Consider the following 23,958-nt stretch of genomic DNA (forward strand, 5'->3'; position numbering starts at 1 on the left):
GAAAAAATGATGCACATTTTTTTTATTGATTTTGATTTTGGGATATGAAAAAAATGTAGTCCTAATTATAAGTATGTAATTTTTATGCAAAATATAATTTTGTTTATATGTAGGAACAAACTTAAAAGCCAAAGTATAAGCATCTTTTTTCTGTATGCACAATATAAATGATTTTTGGGGTGAATATTTATTAATATTTATACATTATTTTCTTTATGCAAAATATTTATTTTTATTAGTTTTTTTGTTTGTTTTTTTATGTGAAAATGGTCATAAATTGTAAGTAAGTGATTTTATGCAAAACATAATTTTGTTTGTATTTGGCAACATTTTCACCCCAAAATAAAATGGGGGGGAAAAAAGCTTATTTTTATTTTCAAAATATATTTTTTTTCTTTTGATTTTGGGATGAAATGTAAGCTGGACATGGTTTTATAAAAACATCCCACAGAGATGTGCTGATTTTAATGTTTGGAAATGTTTTTAAAGTTCTCGCAGGTGTATTTGAAACCCTTTTTTATTTGACATGTTCTGCCTTTTTTTCTTTGTCTAAATCAGTAATGCTTATGGCCGATCTGGTAAACATAAACCTGTCGGCCATGCGATGAAATACGGTGTGGTGGAATTACCTTATCACGAGCGCACATTTAAGTATGCCTCTCAGGTGAGATGCACAAAAACACATCCCATCATTTTCTCAGTCCTCGATGACTGTCAGAAGAACTTCATGTTCTCCGCTCTCTCTCCTTCCCCTGTCTTGAAGTGATATAAAATTCTAATGTCTGCCCTCTGGATCTCTTTCTCCTGAAATCTGGCCAAATCTGGAAATCTGGCCAAGGTATCCGAGCTCGGTGACATGCATGAGAAGGAAAACAGGAAGATGAGGTGAGCCTCACTCATGAAATATATTCGGGTGATATAGGGAAAAAAAGAAAGATGAAATAAAATGCATTGGCCTTACTTTGGTATTTGTATGTATATTTTATAGTTGTAGCATACTGCTACAAGCACTTTGTTCTGTGCATTTGGATGCATTGATGAGCCATAATGATTCCCCTCAGCTTTTACGACAGGCTGTGGCAGATGCTCAGACTTGTAAAATGTTATATTACCCAGAATCAGAATTGGTTCCTATACTAGACTGTGTATCCTCTTAAAAATAAAGGTTCTTCAGTGGTTCTTCGGTTCAGCAAAGAGCCTTCTTATCAAAAAACATTTACACTTAAAGGTAGGGTAGGCAATTCCGGAGAGGCTAGCAATAGCAAGCTAGCTTTAAAAGCATAAGATCCCACTCTCCCTTCAGAGCGTCTCCAAAGCCAAACCTCCTCCAAAACACATGAACGCTCACAGCAGGGAGCAAACAAAAGCGTCACGAGAGACAGACAGCATTAAACTACCTTATGTCTCAATTTCAAAGCACATAACATTGCAATAATTATTTTTAGTATTTACTGTAGACCACTTCTATGATTGATTTCTATCAGGATGTAAAGAGAGTTTCAACCAGTATTAACAAAAAGTGTTTCTGAAAAACATAGCCTACCCTAGCTTTAATTGTTCTCTTTAGATCAAAAATAATCTTGGTGTCACTTTAAAGGTTTTTCAGGTCATATTTGGGTTCTAGGTTGAGGACCTGTTATGCTTTGTTACATTTTCACCATTCTTTACTGTGTAATGTTGCTGTTTGAGCATGAAAAAGGTCTGCAAAGTTACAAAGCACAAAGTCAATCCAAAGTTCCTGAAAGCCTCGATTGTAGTCTTGAGTTTTCTTCCAGGAACAAACACATATTCCTCAATTAAATAATTCCAGTGCAAGCCATATGCAAAAAAGGATCAAGTTTTTCACTGCTAGTGTGTTGAAACTTGTGGTTATAGGGGACTGTGACATTTCCCAAACGAGCTCGAAGCGGTTGACCAATCACAACACACTGGTTCAACCGACCAATCAGAGCACATTGTGCATATACTCATACTGCATAGGAGGGGCTTCATAGAAACCGGTGTTACTGAAAGATTGGTTTAATAATAATAATAATAGTAATATATATATATAAATTTTTTTAAATCAGTATTATCGTCTTGTTCTCCAGTAGACATATCTAAACATCTTTAAAAAAATATATATATATATATATATACTTTTTTTTTTTTTTTTTAAGATGTTTAGATAGTTTAGATATTTCTACTGGAGGACAAGAAAATAATATGGACTATTAATTTTTTTTTTTTTTTTCAGTGTAGCTTTTGTTGAGATTGTTTCAGCGTGCCACTGACAAATGTGAAGCACCAAGCAGGGACACATATAAATCTTCATCTTTGACAACAGGTGAAGTGTCACACTCTGACTGAAACAAACTGCTTCCTCCAGAGACGTACCGCAAGTCTCGTGCGGCCTTGGTTTGAAGCTGCCCATGAGACAGACTGACAGACAGATTGATTGAAAAGTGTTTGTATATGCATGTATATGCTTGAGCTTTTGAGTATCAAAGGGCAAATGGAAGTTTTTAGAAGGTTTGGGTTTTCATTAAGACTTAAAGTCCCTTAAAGAAAGTCAAAACAAAAGGGCTTATTTTCACCCATTATTTAAGGAATATTTTTACAGCTTTTAATGTTAATGTTTAATAATGTTTCAAAACCACTAAAATTAGATTACAAGTTTGTCACGGTTGACAATAGCAATAGACATCTTGAGCGCTTTTTTTGCATGGACCAGAATTGTTTATTATCAACAAACTGTCATTATTTATCAGTTCATTAGAGACTTTTATATCAGAAGCATATTTTTAGTGCTTAAAAAGTCTTTAGGTTTTGGCTCATGGGTGCAAAAGACTATTGTTATTATTACTCTGGAATGTTTTGCACAATTTTAAGCATCACTTTAGAATTATAAAACACTTTATTTTTACTTTGACCTCACTATGCTGCATTTTTTATTCAGTGAGTGGCGTCTAGTTGACATTTTCAAAAAATCTTTTTATATTTTTATTTTAACCTAAGTTGATTTGGTAATGAAAAGAGTCAAGAAAGAGTTCAAAATAAGTTGATGTCACTTGTTTGTGACTGTAAATAGAAGGTCAAGTCAAATGCATTGAATTGTGGGATAAAGTTTTGCATGCTGTGTTAAAGTCATTGCCTAATTTGCACAGTGACTTAGAGCACACGATGAAGTTTGTGAAGTATTTTGTAGGCTTGTAGTACATATACAATATCATAAGTTTGTAAGCTGCATCTTAGTTATATTTAAGATGAAACGGGACACCAATTGTATTGTGTTGGACGGGATGAACGAGACGAGAGAGCGCACTTACTAGAAAATGGAATTTCACTTTTGTGTTACTTTAGATCGTCTTTTATTATACAAAAGTTTTAAAGTGATGCTCAAAATTGTGGAAAACAATCCAGAATAACAATTACGGAAGGTCCAGCGTTGAATGCATCACATTTTATTTGTTTATATAAAACCGCCTCACAGATAATAACTGGGACATTTTCACTCATCAGAAATGCACGCTTATCATTTCCAAGTCGGATCCTATTCCGTTGTTTCCTCTTTCTTTTCCGAACCCGATGAAATCCATTACTGCATTGTGGCAGTTACAAATGCCGGGCTTTCTCCAAACACAGAGAGGCTTGTCTGCGGGATTACTTTTGATTTATGCTCCAGCTGTGATATTGTAACTCTGTGCGATAGTGTCCTTGGACGTAAATGTAAGTAAACGGCGGGAAGGGCTTTGTGAAGGCCTCTGTATCAGAGCTGCTCTGTACCTTTATGTTCAGCTCTGCTGCGGTGCAGGCTGTCCCCTGGGAATTCTGTTGCTGATGTGCGTCAGAACTCTGTGATCCTCCAGAGCTGAGTTTTTCCGGTTTCTCCCTGTGTTGTTCAGTACACAGCCGATAAGGTGTGATAGGGCAATGAATCGCTAGGATACCATAGTAGGTTTTTCAGTTTTTATTAAAATGTTTTCCTTTTTATTGATAGTGGTAGTTGGAAGAAGACTAATGTGTATATATATCTGAAGTGGTCAAGAAATGGTGCCTGCCAAACTCAAACTTGTATCATGAGAAACACATCAGGAATCATAATCAATACTGGAAACAATCTGTAACTTTAAAGTCCCCCTGTGGTGAAATTCAAGCTTTTAATGTTGTTTATATGAGGTGTGGGGTTTTTGCTTTAAGTCAATATGCTTTAAGACAAACCATGTACAAATGGATAAGTTGCTGAGTATTTTCTCTTTAAAACTGCAGTGAACCAAAGACAGTCTCAAAAACACGGTTCGAAATCGCTGGTGTTTCTTACGTCACAAACTACCTTGTAACTAATCACCTTTGCAATCAGACAGATGATTTTCTAATTGCTCTGTCCTGCAGGTTGTACGAACACTAGCCTAGCCTGGGCTGATAACCACATATCAAATGTGACAACGTGCCCGTGTGATATAGAGAGAGTTCCTGTAGAGTGAGTCAGGGTTCTGGGAGACTGTTAGGAGATTTCTCGGTTTTTAATCACAGGTTTTTGCAGAAACAGTCAGCAGGAGGGAAAATGAAACTGTTCATTCCTTCACTACGCTGGTCTTGGATTGCTTTCCTGAAGAGGGTCTACACATAAACACATATACTCATACTGCATACTTCAAACATATATACACTCACCTAAAGGATTATTAGGAACACCATACTAATACTGGGTTTGACCCCCTTTCTCCTTCAGAACTGCCTTAATTCTACGTGGCATTGATTCAACAAGGTGCTGAAAGCATTCTTTAGAAATGTTGGCCCATATTGATAGGATAGCATCTTGCAGTTGATGGAGATTTGTGGGATGCACATCCAGGGCACGAAGCTCCCGTTCTACCACATCCCAAAGATGCTCTATTGGGTTGAGATCTGGTGACTGGGGGCCATTTTAGTACAGTGAACTCATTGTCATGTTCAAGAAACCAATTTGAAATGATTCGAGCTTTGTGACATGGTGCATTATCCTGCTGGAAGTAGCCATCAGAGGATGGGTACATGGTGGGTATAAAGGGATGGACATGGTCAGAAACAATGCTCAGGTAGGCCGTGGCATTTAAAGGGGTCATATAATGCCATTTTTGTACAAGCTAATATGATTCTTTAGGGTCTAAATTAAAAGTTTGTAATATACTTTAATTAAAAATTCTCATTAGTATTGTAAGAAAACACTTATTTTACCTGGTCAAAAACAGCTCTGTTTTCAGCACGCCGTTTCAGTGCATATGCCTTTAAATGATCATGAGCTTTGCTCACTCCGCCCCTCTGTTCTGTGCATACACCGTTTGTAACACAATAACCATAACGCGTTGTTCAGTATAAACGTGGAATTATGAATTATATTGAGAACGTCATACATAGAAAACATGCCGTAATGTACCCTGACTGAGTGTAAACCTTAGACGCATTCATTGTGAAGCGTGCAGCTAGCGATTTGCAAAGATTAATATATTAATATAAAGTTTAATAAAACGTTTCACTCACTTCCGTTCTTCTGGAGGTTCAGCAGGAACACGAATATCTGGTACCGATCCTTTTTAGCAAAGCTTCTTAGCAAATCCAGCTTTATACTGACCCTCGTTTATAAAGCAGTCTGGTGTGTGAAATGATTCGCGCAAACATGAAAGCATTGACGTTGCTCGTGTGGAATATTCCCTTCGAAAACAAACTCAGCCACTGCGTCTTCAGGGGTTCGGATTCAGGAACATTAAAATGACTGCTGTGTTCGTTATTACACCCAAGAACAGAACACCACAATCGCTTAGACGCCATTCTGCTCATAGACAGTGCTCCGGCACATCAACAATGACCACGCCGGTCCACGCAGACTATAATTGACAGCTACCTCATGTGCGAGGGCGGGTCTGTGTTGAAACGCTCCCGTCAATCAACAATCGTGGGAGGGGCGTCCGTTTTATTGACGTCACAAAAACGAACGGCTCGATTTGAGGCAGGGGAAAACATATAAGGAGATTAAAACAAAACCACTGGATGGATTTTTATCATTATATGATGTTTGTGTACAGGCACTGCCAACACACATTTCAGTACAATCAACTTGTAAAAGTGCATGTACCATTATATGACCCCTTTAAACGATGCCCAATTGGCACTAAGGGGCCTAAAGTGTGCCAAGAAAACATCCCCCACACCATTACACCACCACCACCAGCCTGCACAGTGGTAACAAGGCATGATGGATCCATGTTCTCATTCTGTTTACGCCAAATTCTGACTCTACCATCTGAATGTCTCAACAGAAATTGAGACTCATCAGACCAGGCAACATTTTTCCAGTCTTCAACTGTCCAATTTTGGTGAGCTCTTTGCAAATTGTAGCCTATTTTTCCTATTTGTAGTGGAGATGAGTGGTACCCGGTGGGGTCTTCTGCTGTTGTAGCCCATCCGTCTCAAGGTTGTGCGTGTTGTGGCTTCACAAATGCTTTGCTGCATACCTCGGTTGTAACGAGTGGTTATTTCAGTCACTCAGCATTTCAGCTCTTCTATCAGCTTGAATCAGTCGGCCCATTCTCCTCTGACCTCTAGCATCAACAAGGCATTTTCGCCCACAGGACTGCCGCATACGGGATGTTTTTTCCCTTTTCACACCATTCTTTGTAAACCCTAGAAATGGTTGTGCGTGAAAATCCCAGTAACTGAGCAGATTGTGAAATACTCAGACCGGCCCGTCTGGCACCAACAACCATGCCATGCTTAAAATTGCTTAAATCACCTTTCTTTCCCATTCTGACATTCAGTTTGGAGTTCAGGAGATTGTCTTGACCAGGACCACACCCCTAAATGCATTGAAGCAACTGCCTTGTGATTGGTTGATTAGATAATTGCATTAATGACAAATTGAACGGGTGTTCCTAATAATCCTTTAGGTGAGTGTGTATATATATATATATATATACATATACAAGGGTGCACATAACTTTTTTGGTCTGGTTCTCAAGGGAGCACCTGTAGATGCTGTTTGGCACTCACACTTTACGTGGCACACTTATCCTACAAGCTGTCATCATCACTTTCCTCCTGACTGTCTTCTTTTCTCTCGAACATGATAGATGATGGTGATGATGTTTTTTTTATTTTATTAACATTAATGACAGACAACAGCAGGAATATTAGGCTGATGTCACTTTAAGACCGAATGTGTCGGCCAAATATACTGACACACATCCGGTTTCTTTCTTAACTGTTCTCTTGTGACATAACCGAGAGAATACTTGCTGAGATGGTTATTTTGACATAATTTTGTGTGTATGTGTCCGTTCAAGCGCAAGTAAACGTGAAATCAATTCGGTGTTGGAGCGCTGTCTCTCTCTCTCTCTCTCTCTCTCTCTCTCTCTCTCTGCGTGTGTGCGCTTCGGGTGTGTGCGGCTGTGAGCACATATACTGTAACAGCATGCAAGTCCCGATTTTCTTCCACTCTATGATGGTTAAACTTAGCAGTTAATCCGCGAATCACATGCGTGCCGAACCGTGGGGGCTGGTCAGTTGCAGCCCTAAAAATTAATGAACACCCTTATCCTCCAGTGAGTAAACGTGTCCCTGTCAGCTGTCAGCAACGCTGAATTTTCAGTATCACATGATCCTTCAGAAATCATCATAATATGCTGATTTGCTGCTCAATAAACGTTTATTATCAATGTTGAAAACAATTGTGCTGCTTAATATTTTTGTGAAAACTGTATTTTTTTCCAGGATTCTTTAATGAATAGAAAGTTTGAAAGAACAGCATTTATTTATTTGAAATAAACATCTTTTGTAACATTATAAATTCCTTTACTGTCACTTTTGATCAATTTAATGCATCTTGGCAGAATAAAAGTAGTAATTTCTTTAAAAAAAAAAACTATTTCAAAACAATAGTGCAGAATTATTTGTATTTTTTCTCACTCAAATCATTTTGATTGGATTTCTAGCTCACTTTTCTAATTTGTAAAAAATAGTCTGTGAAATAGTATGCGAGTGATGTTGCGTTACGCTCTCTGAAACTATTTGATGAAATTGTTTTTTTTGCTGTTGTTCCTAACAGTATTATAATACAAAAAATTCAGTAAAAACATGAAGTATTCGATGTTTTGTAGTAGGTCATCCAGGGTTTGCCACTCTAAACAATTGCCATTCATGTCACTCTCACTAGTTGTCTGGTTCCTCAGTCACTTCCCATTCTTTTGTAACCCTTTCACAGTCTCTTTCTTTCCTCTTTTCCTCTGTCAGCTTTCTACATCTGTTTATGCGTAAGGCAGCCACCTTGAATCTTAAACGCCACTTATCAGCCACACTTTCTCTTCAACAAAAACACTTTTCTATCTATCACACGGCTGACTTTAAATTGCACTTAATTGTTGCGAATTACCCAAAATACCCTGATTACTGATAATTTCCCCCCAACACGTTAACGTTTGCACACTACCCGTGAAGTAAATAAGTGAGCATGACTGATTTAATTTTCTTGTTTTAGGAGAAAACTCCTGATTTCATGGGTTACGGTCAGAAAACTAATTTGATTCTTCGTTGCAACGTTCAAAAATAGAAATATGGACATTTTGGCATTGTTTACCTCACAGTTATGTTGTTCCAAATTCATATGTCTTCTTTCTTTCCTTCTTTCTGTGGAACACAAAAGGAGACGTTCAGGAAAATGTCCTTTTTCATCTTGACAAATTCCAAAAAAGAACAAAAAGTCTATGCAACAGCGTTTTGGTAGTTATAGTGGGTCTTGTGATTGATTGTCATTGATGCCAAATCTTGATGTGCTATTTTGTATTTTTTTTTGTTTGCTTTGTATTCTATTTTGCTAAGTATTCAAACATGAATGATATTTGGAAACTGTAATGGAGGGGAAATTTTCTGTGGAAAAACAACTTCAGAAGACTTGGAATACAGTGCATGGACAATCCCTTTATGGTGTATTTTTGCCTCTTCCTTCTCTTTTTGTTAGACAAAAAGAGAATTAAAGTCATTCAGGTTTGGAACTTTTTTAGGTGAACTATTTCTTGCATCCTTAGAAATCATAGATCATGTCAAATATTTTCCGTTCAAATGTCAAATCTCTCATTTGATTTGATCCTATTACCCATAAGTCCCGGCGTCCTTGTGCTGCATTAGTGCGCACAGTTAAGGACTTGAGGTGTCAGAGCACCGTTATAGAGATTGCGTTTTTTTTGTTTGTTTTTTTCATGAACCTCTTCAACAAATCATATTTGATTTCATGCGTAATTAGTTTGTCCATCAGCAGCCGAGGAGACCCTGTAGCAGCGGTATCTGCAATATCTTTGAGCTCTGATGACAGAGGCTTCGGGACAACAGCCAATATGCATTAGAACAATAGCACGGTTCCGCCCCATCGCTCCGGATGAACTAGAACTCATTTTCGTACTACTGGCGTTCGTTACTATGCTCGCTTTACCTCGCGCGCAGCGAGACGGACATCTCGGCGCTCACTGGCAGCCTTCAATATTTGATAGACGCTTTGCCTTTCGTATTAAACTGGAAGATTTAATTATATTTTGAAATGATATTTTAATTAAATATTAAGGTAAGCAAAAATGGATTTCAAAATAATTACATCAAACATCAAAAAAGTGAAGGCTCTTTTTTTCTGCTTGGACAGCAGAAAAAGTAAGAAGCCTTATTTAAGTCTCTCAGAGATTCAATCTAATTTAATTCTCTCCCCTCTCTAAATAAACAGTTCTCCAACCTTTTTTCATCTGGGGGGAGAAGAGATGATAGGGGTAATCAATATTTCTAGCATTTTAATTAAAACCGTTAGTGGAATAAATCCATTTAATTATCAGTTAATGAAATACAAGGTCATTTACCTGACAGCAACTTTGAAGGTGGCTTACTGGTTGGAATGAGAACGCTGGTGAGGTGTCAGAGCCGTTTAGCAGCTGCCAGAGCTCAACTTGAGATTCTCCTCGCCGTATTAACCCCTCTCTGTCCGTCTGCACGTCGCTTGACTCGTACCTTCTGCTCCACACACACCCAGAACACACCGAAGATCAAGGTGATCGGAGCATACTGGGTCTCAGTGGTACAGTATGTGTGTGTGTATATATATATATATATATACTGTATATAATATTACATTTATATTCAATATAATATGCACGTGCGTATTGTATGTTAGCTCAAAATGTATTCAAATAAATCAATACAAATATGTATATAAAAATATCTATAAAAATCTATAAATCAAACCACTGCCTTCTGATGCTTCTGATTGCTTTTAGAGGGAAAAGCTGCTCATAACTGCTGGTCTACGATCAGTTTTCTCCGTAATAATAGCATATTGGTAATTTGGCGAACGATCCAGTGTTTGTGCTTTGGAGAGCGTCAAAAGTTTACATTAACAGTGTGTTTTTGCAGCGTTGGGCAATGTAGCCAATCACAGACACGACTGTTGATTTCTTGAATGCAATGGCCAATCAGATGTGTTTAAGTTAGAATCCACTCACCGCTTCGTGAGATTGCGTCATTGCGATGAACTGAGATGAGTGACTGATTTTTAGTGATTATAAACGGAGCTGTCTTTACACGCTATCTAGGAGATATATAATCAATTCATAATTTAAATAAATCTTTTGTTTTTCATGCTTGACCAGCAGCCACGTGCATGCTGCAAAGTTTTTGGAGTGACATCCGTTAAATTCATGTATTCGAGCGATTATTGTTGTCATGTGTGATTTGTAGGGCTGTTTTCGACTAAGGATTTTCATAGTCGAATCTGATTCGTTAGATTTTGCCGTAGTCGACTGATAGTCGAACCTTTTTTTTTTTTTTTTTAGATAGCAGCTAGACGTTCGGTTGAATAACTGTTCGTCTGTTATAGGACAACTCGCTCTACGTTTATTTAAAATGAACAGCAAGACAACTAGAAGTGAATGTGCTTTCCATTAAATGAATCCTTAACACACAAAAAAACGTTGCAATGAACGTGCTTTGTTTTAAATAAATCACACACAGTAAACAAAACCTTAACAAAACAACTTTGCAATGAACTTTGCAATTTAGACGCGCAAACTGCGAGCCGGTGCGGTGAGACGTAGCCTACATGCTGATTCGGCTTGAAGTCGTTCATCCTCGGATGCGGCGTCGCGCGCGCTGTTACAAAAAAAGCCGTGCACACAGCCAAGCGAAATGGGTCTTGCGCACCCAACGCGTCATTTTGCCGCGCGCACCTTCGCGCTCGTGCGGACGCGTCGAGTATAAACAAGGCTTTACTCCGTGTCAGCGCGCGCTCTGATCGGTACAGACCTCTCCCGAATCATCTCCAGCACTCAGCCTCTGAAGCACCACTAACTCCGCCCCCGTTTCCCTCGTAAGACGATATATTAGTATTTAAACATTCTCTATGATAAAAAATGTTTGTAAAAAATATTTTAATAGCACGGTTTTGGCGGGAGTTCTAATGACGGTGTTCAACTATAACCGTCGGTCTCACGGTTAGCCTATATAATAACGTCACACCCCTATTGGTTACATAACACTTCCCTACTATTCGACTATGAGGTTCATAGTCGAATCAGACCTCTCCGAATCGAATCGTCGAATCCTCGACTATTAGAAGTCAGCCCTAGTGATTTGTTTTTTCTCTTTTCCCACAAATAATTATTTTGGGTCTCATTCCATTAGGTGGACCAGCCGTCAATCTGAGTGGGCCAGTGCCTTATATAGCCTTCCCACTGATTTACATAAATGAATAAAATGTGCGTAAATATAAATATCTATGTATTTTACATAGATATTTATATATATATATACATATTTTTTACTAATATATTCAGATAAAATAAAATATCTTTTGATAAAAACTTCATGTTTTAAAGACAAAATATAGGGGAAATAGAACCCTTTGGTGTGTTGGAAGACATTGCGGTTAACATGGTACATTTTAGGATGATAATATTTGAGCGTTTGATTAAGTCTTGGAAAGTCCGAATTTTATAATCTTCCAACATTCAGTCAGGCTTCCAACATGGAAACTTTCGCAGCGAGGCAGGTATATGACATAACGTAGAAACTAAAATGAATGTGTTTTGTCTTTTGAGCTGTAGCTTTAAAGTGTCTTTGTGTCTGTGTGTGTGTGTGTGTGTGTGTGTGTGTGTTTGGAGGCAGAAGCTTTTAGCGTTTGGAGGTGGCGCTGGGATTTGTGTGATGGAGTTTATTTCAGACCCAGTTCTCTGGGGCCAGAGGAACAATAGTCTCTCAGCAGCCCTTCCTTCACCATCTGGAACAAATACAACAAATAATAAATAGAGATACAATGGGGCAGAGAAATGGAATTTAACTTGGCCTGCAGCACTTACCTGAAATGTGCATATAATGGTGTGGAGCATTTGTCATAGGGAATGCTTTCTGGAGTTTTTGTCCTACTGTTAATGAAATAGTAAACTTGGCTCTGTACATTATGCTCCGGCTTTATGCATCGATTTTTGCAATTGCTTTCTTTGTCTTATTACTAAAATCAATTTCCTTCTGTGATTGCCAAGAAGAGCATTTAAAAGCACTTACTTCATGTGATGTTTTCTGACTCCGTTCCCCAGCTCTGCGGCTTTTATTCTTCATGACAGCCCTTCCAACAACAAATGCCCTATACATATGCCATTCTTGGAAAACGCCTGGTGAATATTAGAATCTGCCAAGGGCACTCAGTCATACTGAAGACAGACATATTAAGATGTTCTCAATCCTGTTCTGATCAAAGTCTAATTGCTGGGTATGGTGATGTTGATGTTTGGAGGCAACTTTAACCGCTGTGAAGCACTACATGTCCGGGATCAACATGTCCTCTCTTGCTTTATTGTTCATAGACCAATATTATATTTATATATTAGGGATGTCACAATCAAGTTTTTTGTCCCCCCGATCCGAGTCTTTGAATATTGAGTATCTGCCGATACCGAGTCTCAATCCGATACTCGTATTTTCCTAGTGTTTGGTGCACCTTCAAGTACAATAAAGTTATTAAAATCAATCCAATGAATACAGGGATGTGCAGAGTTTCTATAAAATTATAATAAAAAATCTCTCTCGAGTCTCTAATAATCTATCTCTCTCAGGAAATGCGTGCAATCACTCTGTTCCTCATAAATACTACCATGTTTTGTGTGTGTTATGTTTTGACAGACATCGATGTCGTGATGTTCAAATGATGTGGATTTGAAAGCAGATGGGTCGTATGGTGACTAATATTTATTTCTTGGCCAGCAAGTATTCAGTGAAGTGATTAATGCCCATGAGTCTGTCCATATTTTTAGTTCCAGCCAGCCTTCTGACTGACGTGATAACGTGCGTAAGGGGTGAACTATGTTTGATTTTTGGGTCATTTTAAAACGTCCTGGAGACGTTCAAAATGCTTTTGCGTAGTTCATAATACCTATTTTATGGAATGAAGTTTTATTTCGTGGCTTTAAAAAATCACGTTACACTTGTTTGGCTTGTCAAAAATGTTACATTCAGAAGACTTTTGAAAATAAAGAGAATTTTTTTATCAGGAAAGGAGTGGTTTTGATCAACAAAGTTGTTTTTATTGTCTCTTAAAACAAAAATCTTTTATTTAAACCCATAAAAATGCAAGTCCTACTATAAATAATAGTGAAAAATCACTTTTTAAAACTGTTGTTCCATTATTACCCCCTTAGCAGATTTTGACCCGTTTATAACGGTATATTAAAATAGAAAACAGATATTTTAAATTGTAATAATATAATACTTTTAATGTAAGGGTTGGTAAGTGTTGGTATGTGCTAATTCTACTTGAACCCGGGCCATACCTCTACTTCTATAACTACAGGGTTTTATTGGTGAATGATTTTTTTTAAGGACCAACAAAGAATGATGATCCAGGAACATGTCGTACTTGGGTAAAACAAGGTGTAATAATTAACCCCCTTTTCTGTAAACGTGGATTAGTTATGGGTAAAACGAGATATAATAATTAAGCCCTTTTTCTGTAAATGTGGATTAATTCTTGCTAATACATGAGGCTTTTGACAGAATGTAGTATCTCAGTGGCGATACTGCTGCTGTACACTCTCTCTCTCTCTCTCTCTCTCTCTCTCTCTCTCTCTCTCTCTCTCTCTCACACACACACACACACACAAGCAGGCCTGCAGGCAGTGGCTCTGATGACTTCAATACACTGACACAGTGTTTGAGTTCAGTCTGTTCAGCTCAGAGTGGCCAGTAGAGTTCAATCTATCCTCTAGATATCAGTCTGATTTACTGTTGGTTTATAGTTTCATTTGACCACAATCCACTTTGACAAACAACCTGCTTTCATCTTGATATCTTCCCCCCCCCCCCCCCCCCCCTCCCCCCTAAAAAAGCTCATTTCTGCTCCCCAAACCTCAAAAGAAACCTCTTCAAGGTAGCCGCGATACCGTCTCCTTCCGATTTCAATTGAAGATCAGATTTTTTTTATGTTACTTAATTATTTCCTAATTAGTTTGCATGTTAATTAAAATGGTGGCTAATGTTAATTACCTATATTAATGGATTCTCATGTAGCACCTGCCCGAAGCGCTTGGCTCAGTTTTCAAAATATCTTCATCTAAGCCGGTTGATGCATGCCGTCTCGCTTTGTTGAAAAGCGGCGAGGAATTGAAGTCAGGGGATTTTTGAAGCAGGTCGCACTGAAGTAGTCAAACTAAACGCACACTTTTTTTTGTCTTCTGCTTTCATTTGAAAGCTGCATTTGCAGAGAGGACTGGCATATTTTGATTATAGTCGCATTTGTAAGCGTGTCTTATCTGTGATGCTCAGTCTATTAAAAGGGTTTTTCTATGAAACGGCTGCCTTTTCCATTTTGAAATGGTGATTTTTTTTTTGAAGGTGAAGCAAATGTTGACAATATTTTAAACATTGTGTCAGATTAATAATGTGTTAATAAAGTGTAAATAATGCAATGTGAATCCAAATTAATATATTTTAATAGATGTTTGAGTAGCACTTAAAAATGCTGACATTTTCTAACTTCACTTCATAATTTTTTCATTGACTTTTAATGGACTGGTGTAGCAGTGAGCGCTGTAAACTAACCAACAATCTATTTTTTTCTGTAAAATTTTGCTTGTAATATATTTCTTTTAAAATAAATGGCACTTCAAATGTATAAAACAAATAAAATTTGGCACATAACCAATAATTATATTATATTATATTATATTATATTGTTTTATTTTAATTTAAAAGTCGATAATTGGCCGATAAATCTAAATCCAATTTTTATATACATTTTGAGAGCCTGATTACAAAAACAAAAGTCTCACCATTAAAAACCATGACCCAAGCACACAATTATAATGATGTTCTCGAACTCATTATAATTTTATGTAGCCAATATGACAGACTTGTGTTGTGCATGTTGCACTAAACTGTATTTTCCATTTTTGAAGTGATTTCAATCATATTTCAAGCAATTCAAAACCATCATGATGAACAGTGCGCATCTGAAGTCTCTCAACTGAAGGAAATCCATTATTTATCAGCGCTAACATATCAGCCGAATTTTCTTATCGGGCCGATAACAATAACATAAAATATTATCATTTATCGGCCGGTACGGATATGGTGGTTGATATATCGTGCATCCCTAGCCGCTATAATTATGCTTGATGGTACCAAAGTTGTCCATTTTACAGTTTTATTTGACAATTGTTTACGACCTACTTCCATATTTAGATTTGCTAATACAGCAAGAAGCAGGCAAAGATGGATTGGATTTTGTTGATGCGAAATGCCTATAATAACAGACATGTACTGTGAGAGGGCCACAAACCTGTTTTTGTATAATGACCCAGATGTTTCCCATCACCCGTCCATGATGGCCACATCGACTTTGACATTCTTGACACACACCTGGTGCGATTGCTTGGCATGCATGAGAAAGCTAAAGCAAAGCAAGACCATATTAGAGCGAAGATGGTCTCTATTAGATTGAAAATGATCACCCGATCAATACGACCCCCTGCCTGACTAATCCATAACGTGAACATTGTTTCAGACCCCCGCGCCTTTTCCTGCTTGTGTCTTGGGGTGCTTAGACTTCATGGAATCAAGGATCAGCGATTAAATGTCACCTTTCTGCAACAACATTAAATAAGAAGCAGCAATTTGGCTCCTAGCAATTGCTAATTTCACGCCCTGATAAATGTTGCAGGAGCTAAAGCTTTCAAACTGCCTAAGATATTTCTTAAAGAGACGGCAACATATGCAGGTAAAGGCCTGGTGCGTTCCTTGGGGACAAACGCACACTTTCCTGTCAAGGTCAAAGGCGTTGTTTTGCTTTGAGCTAAATGTAAGTCATCCCTTATTACCAATTAAAAATTTATCCTGACCTCATCATTTAGATTTAGAGTGAGAGCTTTTTTAAAATAGATATTTAAAATGCTGTCTTAATAAATTATGGTGCATTAGGAGAAATTTGACATTTACCAGAGACGGTATACAGGGGCGTTCACACATACCTGTACAGTGATTTACTGCGAGCAGAAATCCTTCATTTTCAGCAGCATGAGCGACACTGACCATTGGCAATGCGATATGGGCATGTCTAGAAGGGCGAACTGAGAATGAGGCCGAACACTCATATAAAGATGAATGGGTAAAAGTGGAGTGCTCAGGATTGTGGCTGTAGGATGGGAAGTCCTGCCTTTTAGGTATAGAGCCAATCGCCTTTATGTTTGAGGCTGGTTTTGAACTTGTTCTTAGTGCAATTAGAGCAAAAAAAATAAAAAATTGTATTTATGATTTAAAGCAACACCAAGGAACTTTTCCTCAGCGGTCGCCCTACAGGTTGGAAGCAGAATTGTCCATTACCGCTGTCGTAAATAATTTACCTACCGCAGCCTACTGTCGCACGCGCACGCTCGCTGTTTATCCAGCACTGGCTTTGGAATCAACAATGGCAGACATCCCAACCTGCAAGAAGTCATTTCAGGGAGGTATATCTTGGTGACTGGATTGTTGATGGGGTGGTTGTGGGTTGACAAGCTTTCGTGAGGCACACTCGCAAGGTCTCTCGCTCTCTCCCTCTCTGCCGTGCTCGCGCTGTGTATGTTGTGCGCGCAGTATGTTCTGTCTCGTATGCGCACTCTAGATTCCAGCAGATTAGAACTATTACTAAATTAGATTTGAATAACTAGATTTGAATAACTAATAACTAAACAGACCACGTCTGGCTATGGCAGTGTCATTTAACCTATTGTAAGTCGATGTACCATCACAAGGGTCTTGGAAATATATTATGAAGGTTGAAAAGTTCCATAGTGTTGCTTTAAAATGTCATTGAAATGTAACCTTGAAAAAACGTTTTGGATTTTTTATTATTTTTTTTTTTTCATTTGAATAAATGAAGTATTTGTATGACTGGAAAATAGAGCATAACAGTGACCGCCCGCTTTTCCAGCTGTCTTAGTCTCGGAAGTATTTTTCCAATTTATTTTCTCCATTGGCATTTCAAAATATTCTAAGCCATTGAACCAAACCATCAAGCTCCGATATGAATCACAACCTTTCAAGCAACATACTATATGAAGATTCAGGAAAAACGACAAAGGTAAAAACCCCTGAAGCACTGCAAATTTTATAATCGAATCAAAAAGGAAGATATAATATCATACTATTCATAGCCATTGATTAACGACTACCGTTTGGGGTCATTAAGGTTTTTTTTTTTTTTTAAGAAACGAATACAGTTTTTCAGCAAGGATGTATTAAATAAATCAAAATTGACAGTAAATACATTTATTATGTTGCAAATGAGTTCTATTTAAAATAAATGCCTGTTTTTAAAACTTTTTATACATCAGAGAATCCTGAAAAAAGTATCACTTTTTCCACAAAAATAATAAACAACACAGCTTTTAAAATAATAAGAAATGTTCCTTCAGCAGCAAAGCAGCATATTAGAATGGATTATAAAGGATCATGTGACTCTAAAGACTGAATAAATTACACTTTAAAATATATTAAAATAGAAAACATTTATAATAATAGTAGTAATACTCTTTTTACTGTATTTCTGATCAAATAAATGCATCCTTGGTGAGCAGAAGAGACTGTTTTCAAAATCATTTAAAAACTATTATTGACTCAACTTTTTACAAATAGTGTAAATATATAAAAACTTTTATTTTTTATTTTTTATGTGCACTTTGGGAGACCATGTTGGTTATGTAATTTGCAACGCTTCATGGGTGTAATCAATCATTATGATTTTTTATATATTATCATTATTATTTTTCCTTGTAGCTTGCACAGAAAAATATGCCATCACTTAACAGCCTTAGTTTCTCTCAGATTCTCAGTGGAGAAAATGAATGTGATTTGACTTCCTGAAGTGCTCTATAGTTGGTCACTAAGCGAACTGACTCGCTTTAAAGGTACTTTGCATTTATGTGCGTCTAGAAGAGCATAACTTCAAGAATCTTAATTGAATAATGTACCACATTTTGTATGTTGCCAAGTGGTCGTTTGATAAAGCACAACCTATTTATCTTGCACCTACTGTGGCATCTATTCCAGCGACAGTGTAGATAGCCATAGAAATATGCCCCCCTTTGTTTTTTTTATTGCATACATAATCAAATTTATTTGACCAAGCAGTCAAACAACTGCAAATGAATGTGGTTGTATCAGTAGCTGGTTAGCTGCAAAAGACAGATAAGCATGAATGAACGAGAGCAACTTCTGTCTGACAACACTGTATAATCGCCATTATTTTGAGCCATAAAGTTGCGTGATTCATGTCGGAAGACCCCACCACACATTAAATCCAGCCTTTATGACTAGTGATTTGAAAGTAATAGTTTCCAAATGAGTTTCATGCCTTCTACAGCTCCTCAGAGGCCCGCTCTCCTCAAAAATAATCTCCCGTCGTAACTTTTCCGAGGAGTAAGACGCAGAAGAAGAAAAAAGCCAGGTGTCAGGAATAGCAGAGCATTCTTTTCCCTGCTTCTGAAAGTGAAAACACTCAAATGAAATACAGCCTCTTAAATGACAATTGGGGAATTTGGTTTTCTTTTCTTTTTTACACAATATATGACTGCCTTCCCCAGCCACGTGTAGAGTTTGTGAAGGTAAAGCTTTGCTGGCGTATTTGTAAATTTATGAGCTGCTTTGATAGAACCCTCGGCCATTTACAGCTGCCGCCACGACCCCACACAACTCTCGGCTGAATTTATTTTCCGAGCATGCCTGCGTGTGCGCCGCTCGCCTCCGATGCTGCCTCTGAACATCAGGATGAACCTGATGGGAGACATTTCAAACAGGCCGATGTATGTTCTGGCTGTTTTGAACACCGGTCGTTGGGGGGGCCGGGATGGCGGGAGACTTCCCACCGTTTTTCAATCTCGCCGCAACGCTCCTCGCATTCAGAGCAGATGATAAAGAAATGAGAGACCCCTGTGTTTTGTCACATAGCTTAAATGTAGAATTTAGGAGGTATCCACCGACCCCTGTCCAGCAGTTCACTTGTTTTTTTGTTTTGTTTTCTGTACTGCACACTAGAGTTGCATTTTTCTCTTTGTTAGTTTATATTGTTCTCCAGCTGCTTTCAATGAGTCTCTGTCCTGCTGCCACATGATTTGTCTTCCCATCTCTCTCTCTCTCTCTGTTTTTTCCATTGCAATGAAGCAACAGAAGAGCGTTACTCAATTCTGTTTGGATTATATTTGATCCCGATGAATTTCGCCCTCCTGTTCGATGTGAAACACATGTGCCTCAAAGCTCAAGGACGATCATGTCCGTGATTTGTTTTCTTCCAGTGCATGTTTTTTAAACACAATCTGCAGATTTTTAGCAGTCCTGTCTAGCTTACGAAGGCAAATCAGTCAGGTTTGTTCATGCTTTGCCTGACGGGCCTTTAATACTTTACTATTATTGATGTTTTTTTTTGTTCTCATTATTATTTCTCGTTGGTAATATACAGGTTTTTTTGTTTGTTTTTTAAATAGAGGATTTTTTTTAGTGGTGTTTGCTGTGGTTATTGTTTGATTGTTCATATTTATTGGCCCATTTGTGTTATAGACATCAATGGCATCTCATATCATGCATCTTGTTCTGAAGAGTGTGGTATTGTTTTTCTAAGCAATTGGAAGGATAATCATATAGAGAGGGGGGCTTCACCCAGTAAGCAACGCCTTAGCAACGCTTTGGCAACTGTTCTTGATTTGTGGTGGCAAGTTTCAGATGAGCAAGCACTCAAATTTACATACATTGAGTGATACACAGCAGCTTTGGTTAATTATATACACTACTGTTCAAAAGTGTGGAGTTTGTAAGATTTGTTACATAGTTGTGGCATGAAACTCTGAATGGTGCACGCTGATAGGTCTTTAACTCATTGGTAGCAATGTCTGTGAATGTATTCGCAGTAGCAAGTCTATTCCACCAAGACCAAATACATTAGCATGCCAGTCTCTATTACCATACCAATCTCCAGAGAGTTGTCATGACAGAATTAATGTTTTTGGAAAAAATGCTTTTATTCTCAACTATGGTGCATTTATTAGATCAAAAACACAGTAATATTGGGAAATATTATTACAATTTAAAATAAGTGTTTTCTGTTTGAATATATTTCGAAATTGAATTGATTTATTTGATTGCAAAGCTACATTTTTAGGTAGCCATTACATCAGTCTTCACTTCATTGTCACATTAAACATTTCTTATTATTATCAATGTTGAAAACAGTTGTGCTGCTTAATATTTTTGTGGAACCCATGGTAATTGTTTTTTCAGGATTTATTTTAAATAGAAAACATTTGCTTTTGGTCAATTTAAATTGTCCTTGCTGAATATTTTTTTGAACAGTGTTGTAAGTTTTAGTCTAGACGATGAGTATAAGTATTATTTTGTGTCAATCGGTATTTGGTATACTTTTTTAGGCATTTTTTAAACAAAGTATTCTCTCTTACCGATCTTTAAGGCAACAGTCTTTTTGACATTTGCTTTAAAACTACTACCAACTGTTTAGTTTGTATACATATATCGATAATGTGAGGCGCACCTACGCTGACATGATGCAGGAAGCGATGATGGCCACAGTTTCAGCTCATGATTGACAGTGGAAATGCATAGTGCGTCCCAGAAGACGTCGAACTGACACAGGCATGTAAACAAAAGGGCCCAAAATGACTCGATTCAGCAGACTTTACTGACGTCTTAGTCTCGATTTCACTAGAGGGAAGGCGGTAAGCATTCATCAAATGATTGAATTTATATTGATTCCTGCCATATTAGCAGTTTAAAGCAAGACCTCTTTTGACTGCACGAGAGAGAGAGAGAGAGAGAGAGAGAGAGAGAGAGAGTGAGAGAGACGGCGCAAGAGGTTTTTGAATGATTCTGTTTGAAATAAGAATACGGGAGATTCACACGCAAATCCCTTCAGTCTGCATATCTGAATAAGAATATCTTTAAACGGGACAGGAGGGGGGAGAGCAGCAGGAAATCCAGCCTAACCGTAGTGTGCAGGATCAGGGGGGTTATTTACCACTTCGGCGGGAGGCTACGTGTTCGTAAAGAGGTCGTACGGGAAGCCGAGAGTGGCTGTTAGCGCAGTGGGCGACGTGGCGCACTCCAGCCCATAGCAAAATTAATTAAGCGACACTTTGCTTTTAAGTCAGAGGCTTACATGTGTTTTTCTTTGGTTGACATTGTCTGCCTTGAGATTATGAAAGCTTAGCCTTTATCTCAGACACTGATTGCTCTGCATTGTGGGAACAGGCTCTGCGTACATTATGGCACGAGGAGACGCATTCATCAATAGCCCGATTTCTCCTTCAAGTGCTGCATGGATGGCTGTTGAATGTAGGTTTTTGTGCATGATATTGATGTTTTTCATATTCACCCATGGGAGCCACATCTTCCACAAGCTCAGGCGTATGCATTTATAGATTACTAATACATTTCAGCTCTGTGTTTTTAATACAGATGGGTAATTCTGGTGGGTTTTGCAATGGGGGAGTGAGATCAATGCAAATGCATGTTACCCACAACCAGCCCTGCAAGCCACAAGAGAGGCAAATCTCTATCACTACAATGTCCTCGACTCGAAACCGAAGTGGCGTGCTGGGCCGAACCGTCCTCAGACTCAAGGTGGCTCGGAGAAATTGCTTTTGTCTGAGGTGGGCATCAGTTATTATTGTGTGTGTAAGCCGCTCCGGTGGGATTGAGTAATTAGGATCCTGACATGGCATCGGCGAGCCATCCGAGTGAATCAAAAATGAAGGCAAATGAAAGCAAATTCCTCCGAGGAGGGAGAGGAGAAGTCGGCGCGTTTGCGGCGCTAATTTTCTAGGGCTCCTAGTTAGGTTCATTTCATTCCTCCCAAATGAGCAAAGCGCCCGAGCCCCGGCGTTTGATGCTCGCCCAATAAATGGAATGAAAAAGCGACACATCTTTCTGTTGATTTTCTTGTTTATTATCAAGGGTAGCTTTGATTGAGGAGCAGTTTACATTCATGGAATCGTCTGACCTTTCCAGAGGCATCTGCCGAGCAGGCGTCGGGCACTCGGTGGAGAATGCGAAGCCGGCGCGCTTCATAAAGTGTTGAGAAATGAGCAAAAAATCAAAGCCGTCTGTTGGAGATTTTATTGGCTCGCCTCATATTTTGCACAATAACTGATCTCCGTCAAGCCAATGTAGCCAATTTTCTCAAGCACCGAGGAGAAATACATATTTTTTCCATCTGATTTGAAAAGCATGTACAAGTGCTTCCTAATCACTGCTGAAAACCAACACACTCCTTTCTGATATGGAAGGACGCCATTTCAAGCATCTCTCTTTATTGCTGCCGTATTGATTCGGCTAAATGCTGTCTGAATTAGTTTAATAGTTTAGCAAGTTCTAATAGTTTATTGTTTTTTAATACTTCTTGAAGTTGGATCAATGACATTGAGGTAATTGTTTTCATAGAGGTTGCTGAGATTATATCTATTCTTTCTCTCCCTTTGTTTTGGTGTCAGCGAGTGGAGGTCCGACAGAGCTATCGGGAGGCTCAGAAAGATGTCCTGGATCAGATGACGGTGAAACTTAAGAACCAACAGTTCTGCTCCAACAGCAGAAGTGTCGACTTCACCCTGATGTCCAAGTCCAACAGGTACGATGAGAAAGGTGACTGCTCAAAACTTAGTGAGCAGCTTAATTGAGAAGCCTAATTTTTTGGTCCTATTCTAAAGCAGCATTGCATGTATCCTACATGGAGAATGCAATCCCAGAATGCACCGTGAAAAAAATCATTTCAAGCAGACAAAGTTAGAAACTGATTATTAATGCATTAAATGCTGAGAAGTATTAATTAAAATTGTGCAAGTATTATATTATTGTGTCATTCATCGTCATTTTTAAATCATTTGAGAGCAGGTAAAAATATAGTCTAATGCTTTAGCGTTTGATGATGAAAATGTCCTTTAAATTTCATCATGTGATATATATATATTTTTTTACGAATAAAAAACAACAACATTTAGCTGACAAAAATGTGCAATAAGATGAAAACGCTTGACGAATTTGTGTCTTTTTTATATATATATATATACACTCACCTAAAGGATTATTAGGAACACCATACTAATACTGTGTTTGACCCCCTTTCGCCTTCAGAACTGCCTTAATTCTACGTGGCATTGATTTAACAAGGTGCTGAAAGCATTCTTTAGAAATGTTGGCCCATATTGATAGGATAGCATCTTGTAGTTGATGGAGATTTGTGGGATGCACATCCAGGGCACGAAGCTCCCGTTCCACCACATCCCAAAGATGCTCTATTGGGTTGAGATCTGGTGACTGGGGGGGCCATTTCAGTACAGTGAACTCATTGTCATGTTCAAGAAACCAATTTGAAATTATTCGAGCTTTGTGACATGGTGCATTATCCTGCTGGAAGTAGCCATCAGAGGATGGGTATACATGGTGGCCATA

The 23,958-nt window shown here is 38.1% G+C and overlaps 1 protein-coding gene across 3 annotated transcripts in view; it reads left to right on the top strand.

Annotated features, from left to right (window-relative positions):
* akap6 (A kinase (PRKA) anchor protein 6) overlaps positions 1–23,958 on the top strand; it is a 181,836-nt gene that overhangs the window by 85,122 nt on the left and 72,756 nt on the right. For all 3 annotated transcript variants that reach the window (XM_056256083.1, XM_056256081.1, XM_056256082.1), the window contains exon 8: positions 23,004–23,137. In XM_056256083.1, the coding sequence (XP_056112058.1) occupies positions 23,004–23,137 (134 nt within the window). The remainder of the gene's footprint in view (positions 1–23,003; positions 23,138–23,958) is intronic.

This window comes from Rhinichthys klamathensis, unplaced genomic scaffold, assembly GCF_029890125.1.
Source record: "Rhinichthys klamathensis goyatoka isolate OS25496 unplaced genomic scaffold, OSU_Roscu_1.1 h1tg000123l_1, whole genome shotgun sequence".
Taxonomy (NCBI): Eukaryota; Metazoa; Chordata; class Actinopteri; order Cypriniformes; family Leuciscidae; genus Rhinichthys; species Rhinichthys klamathensis.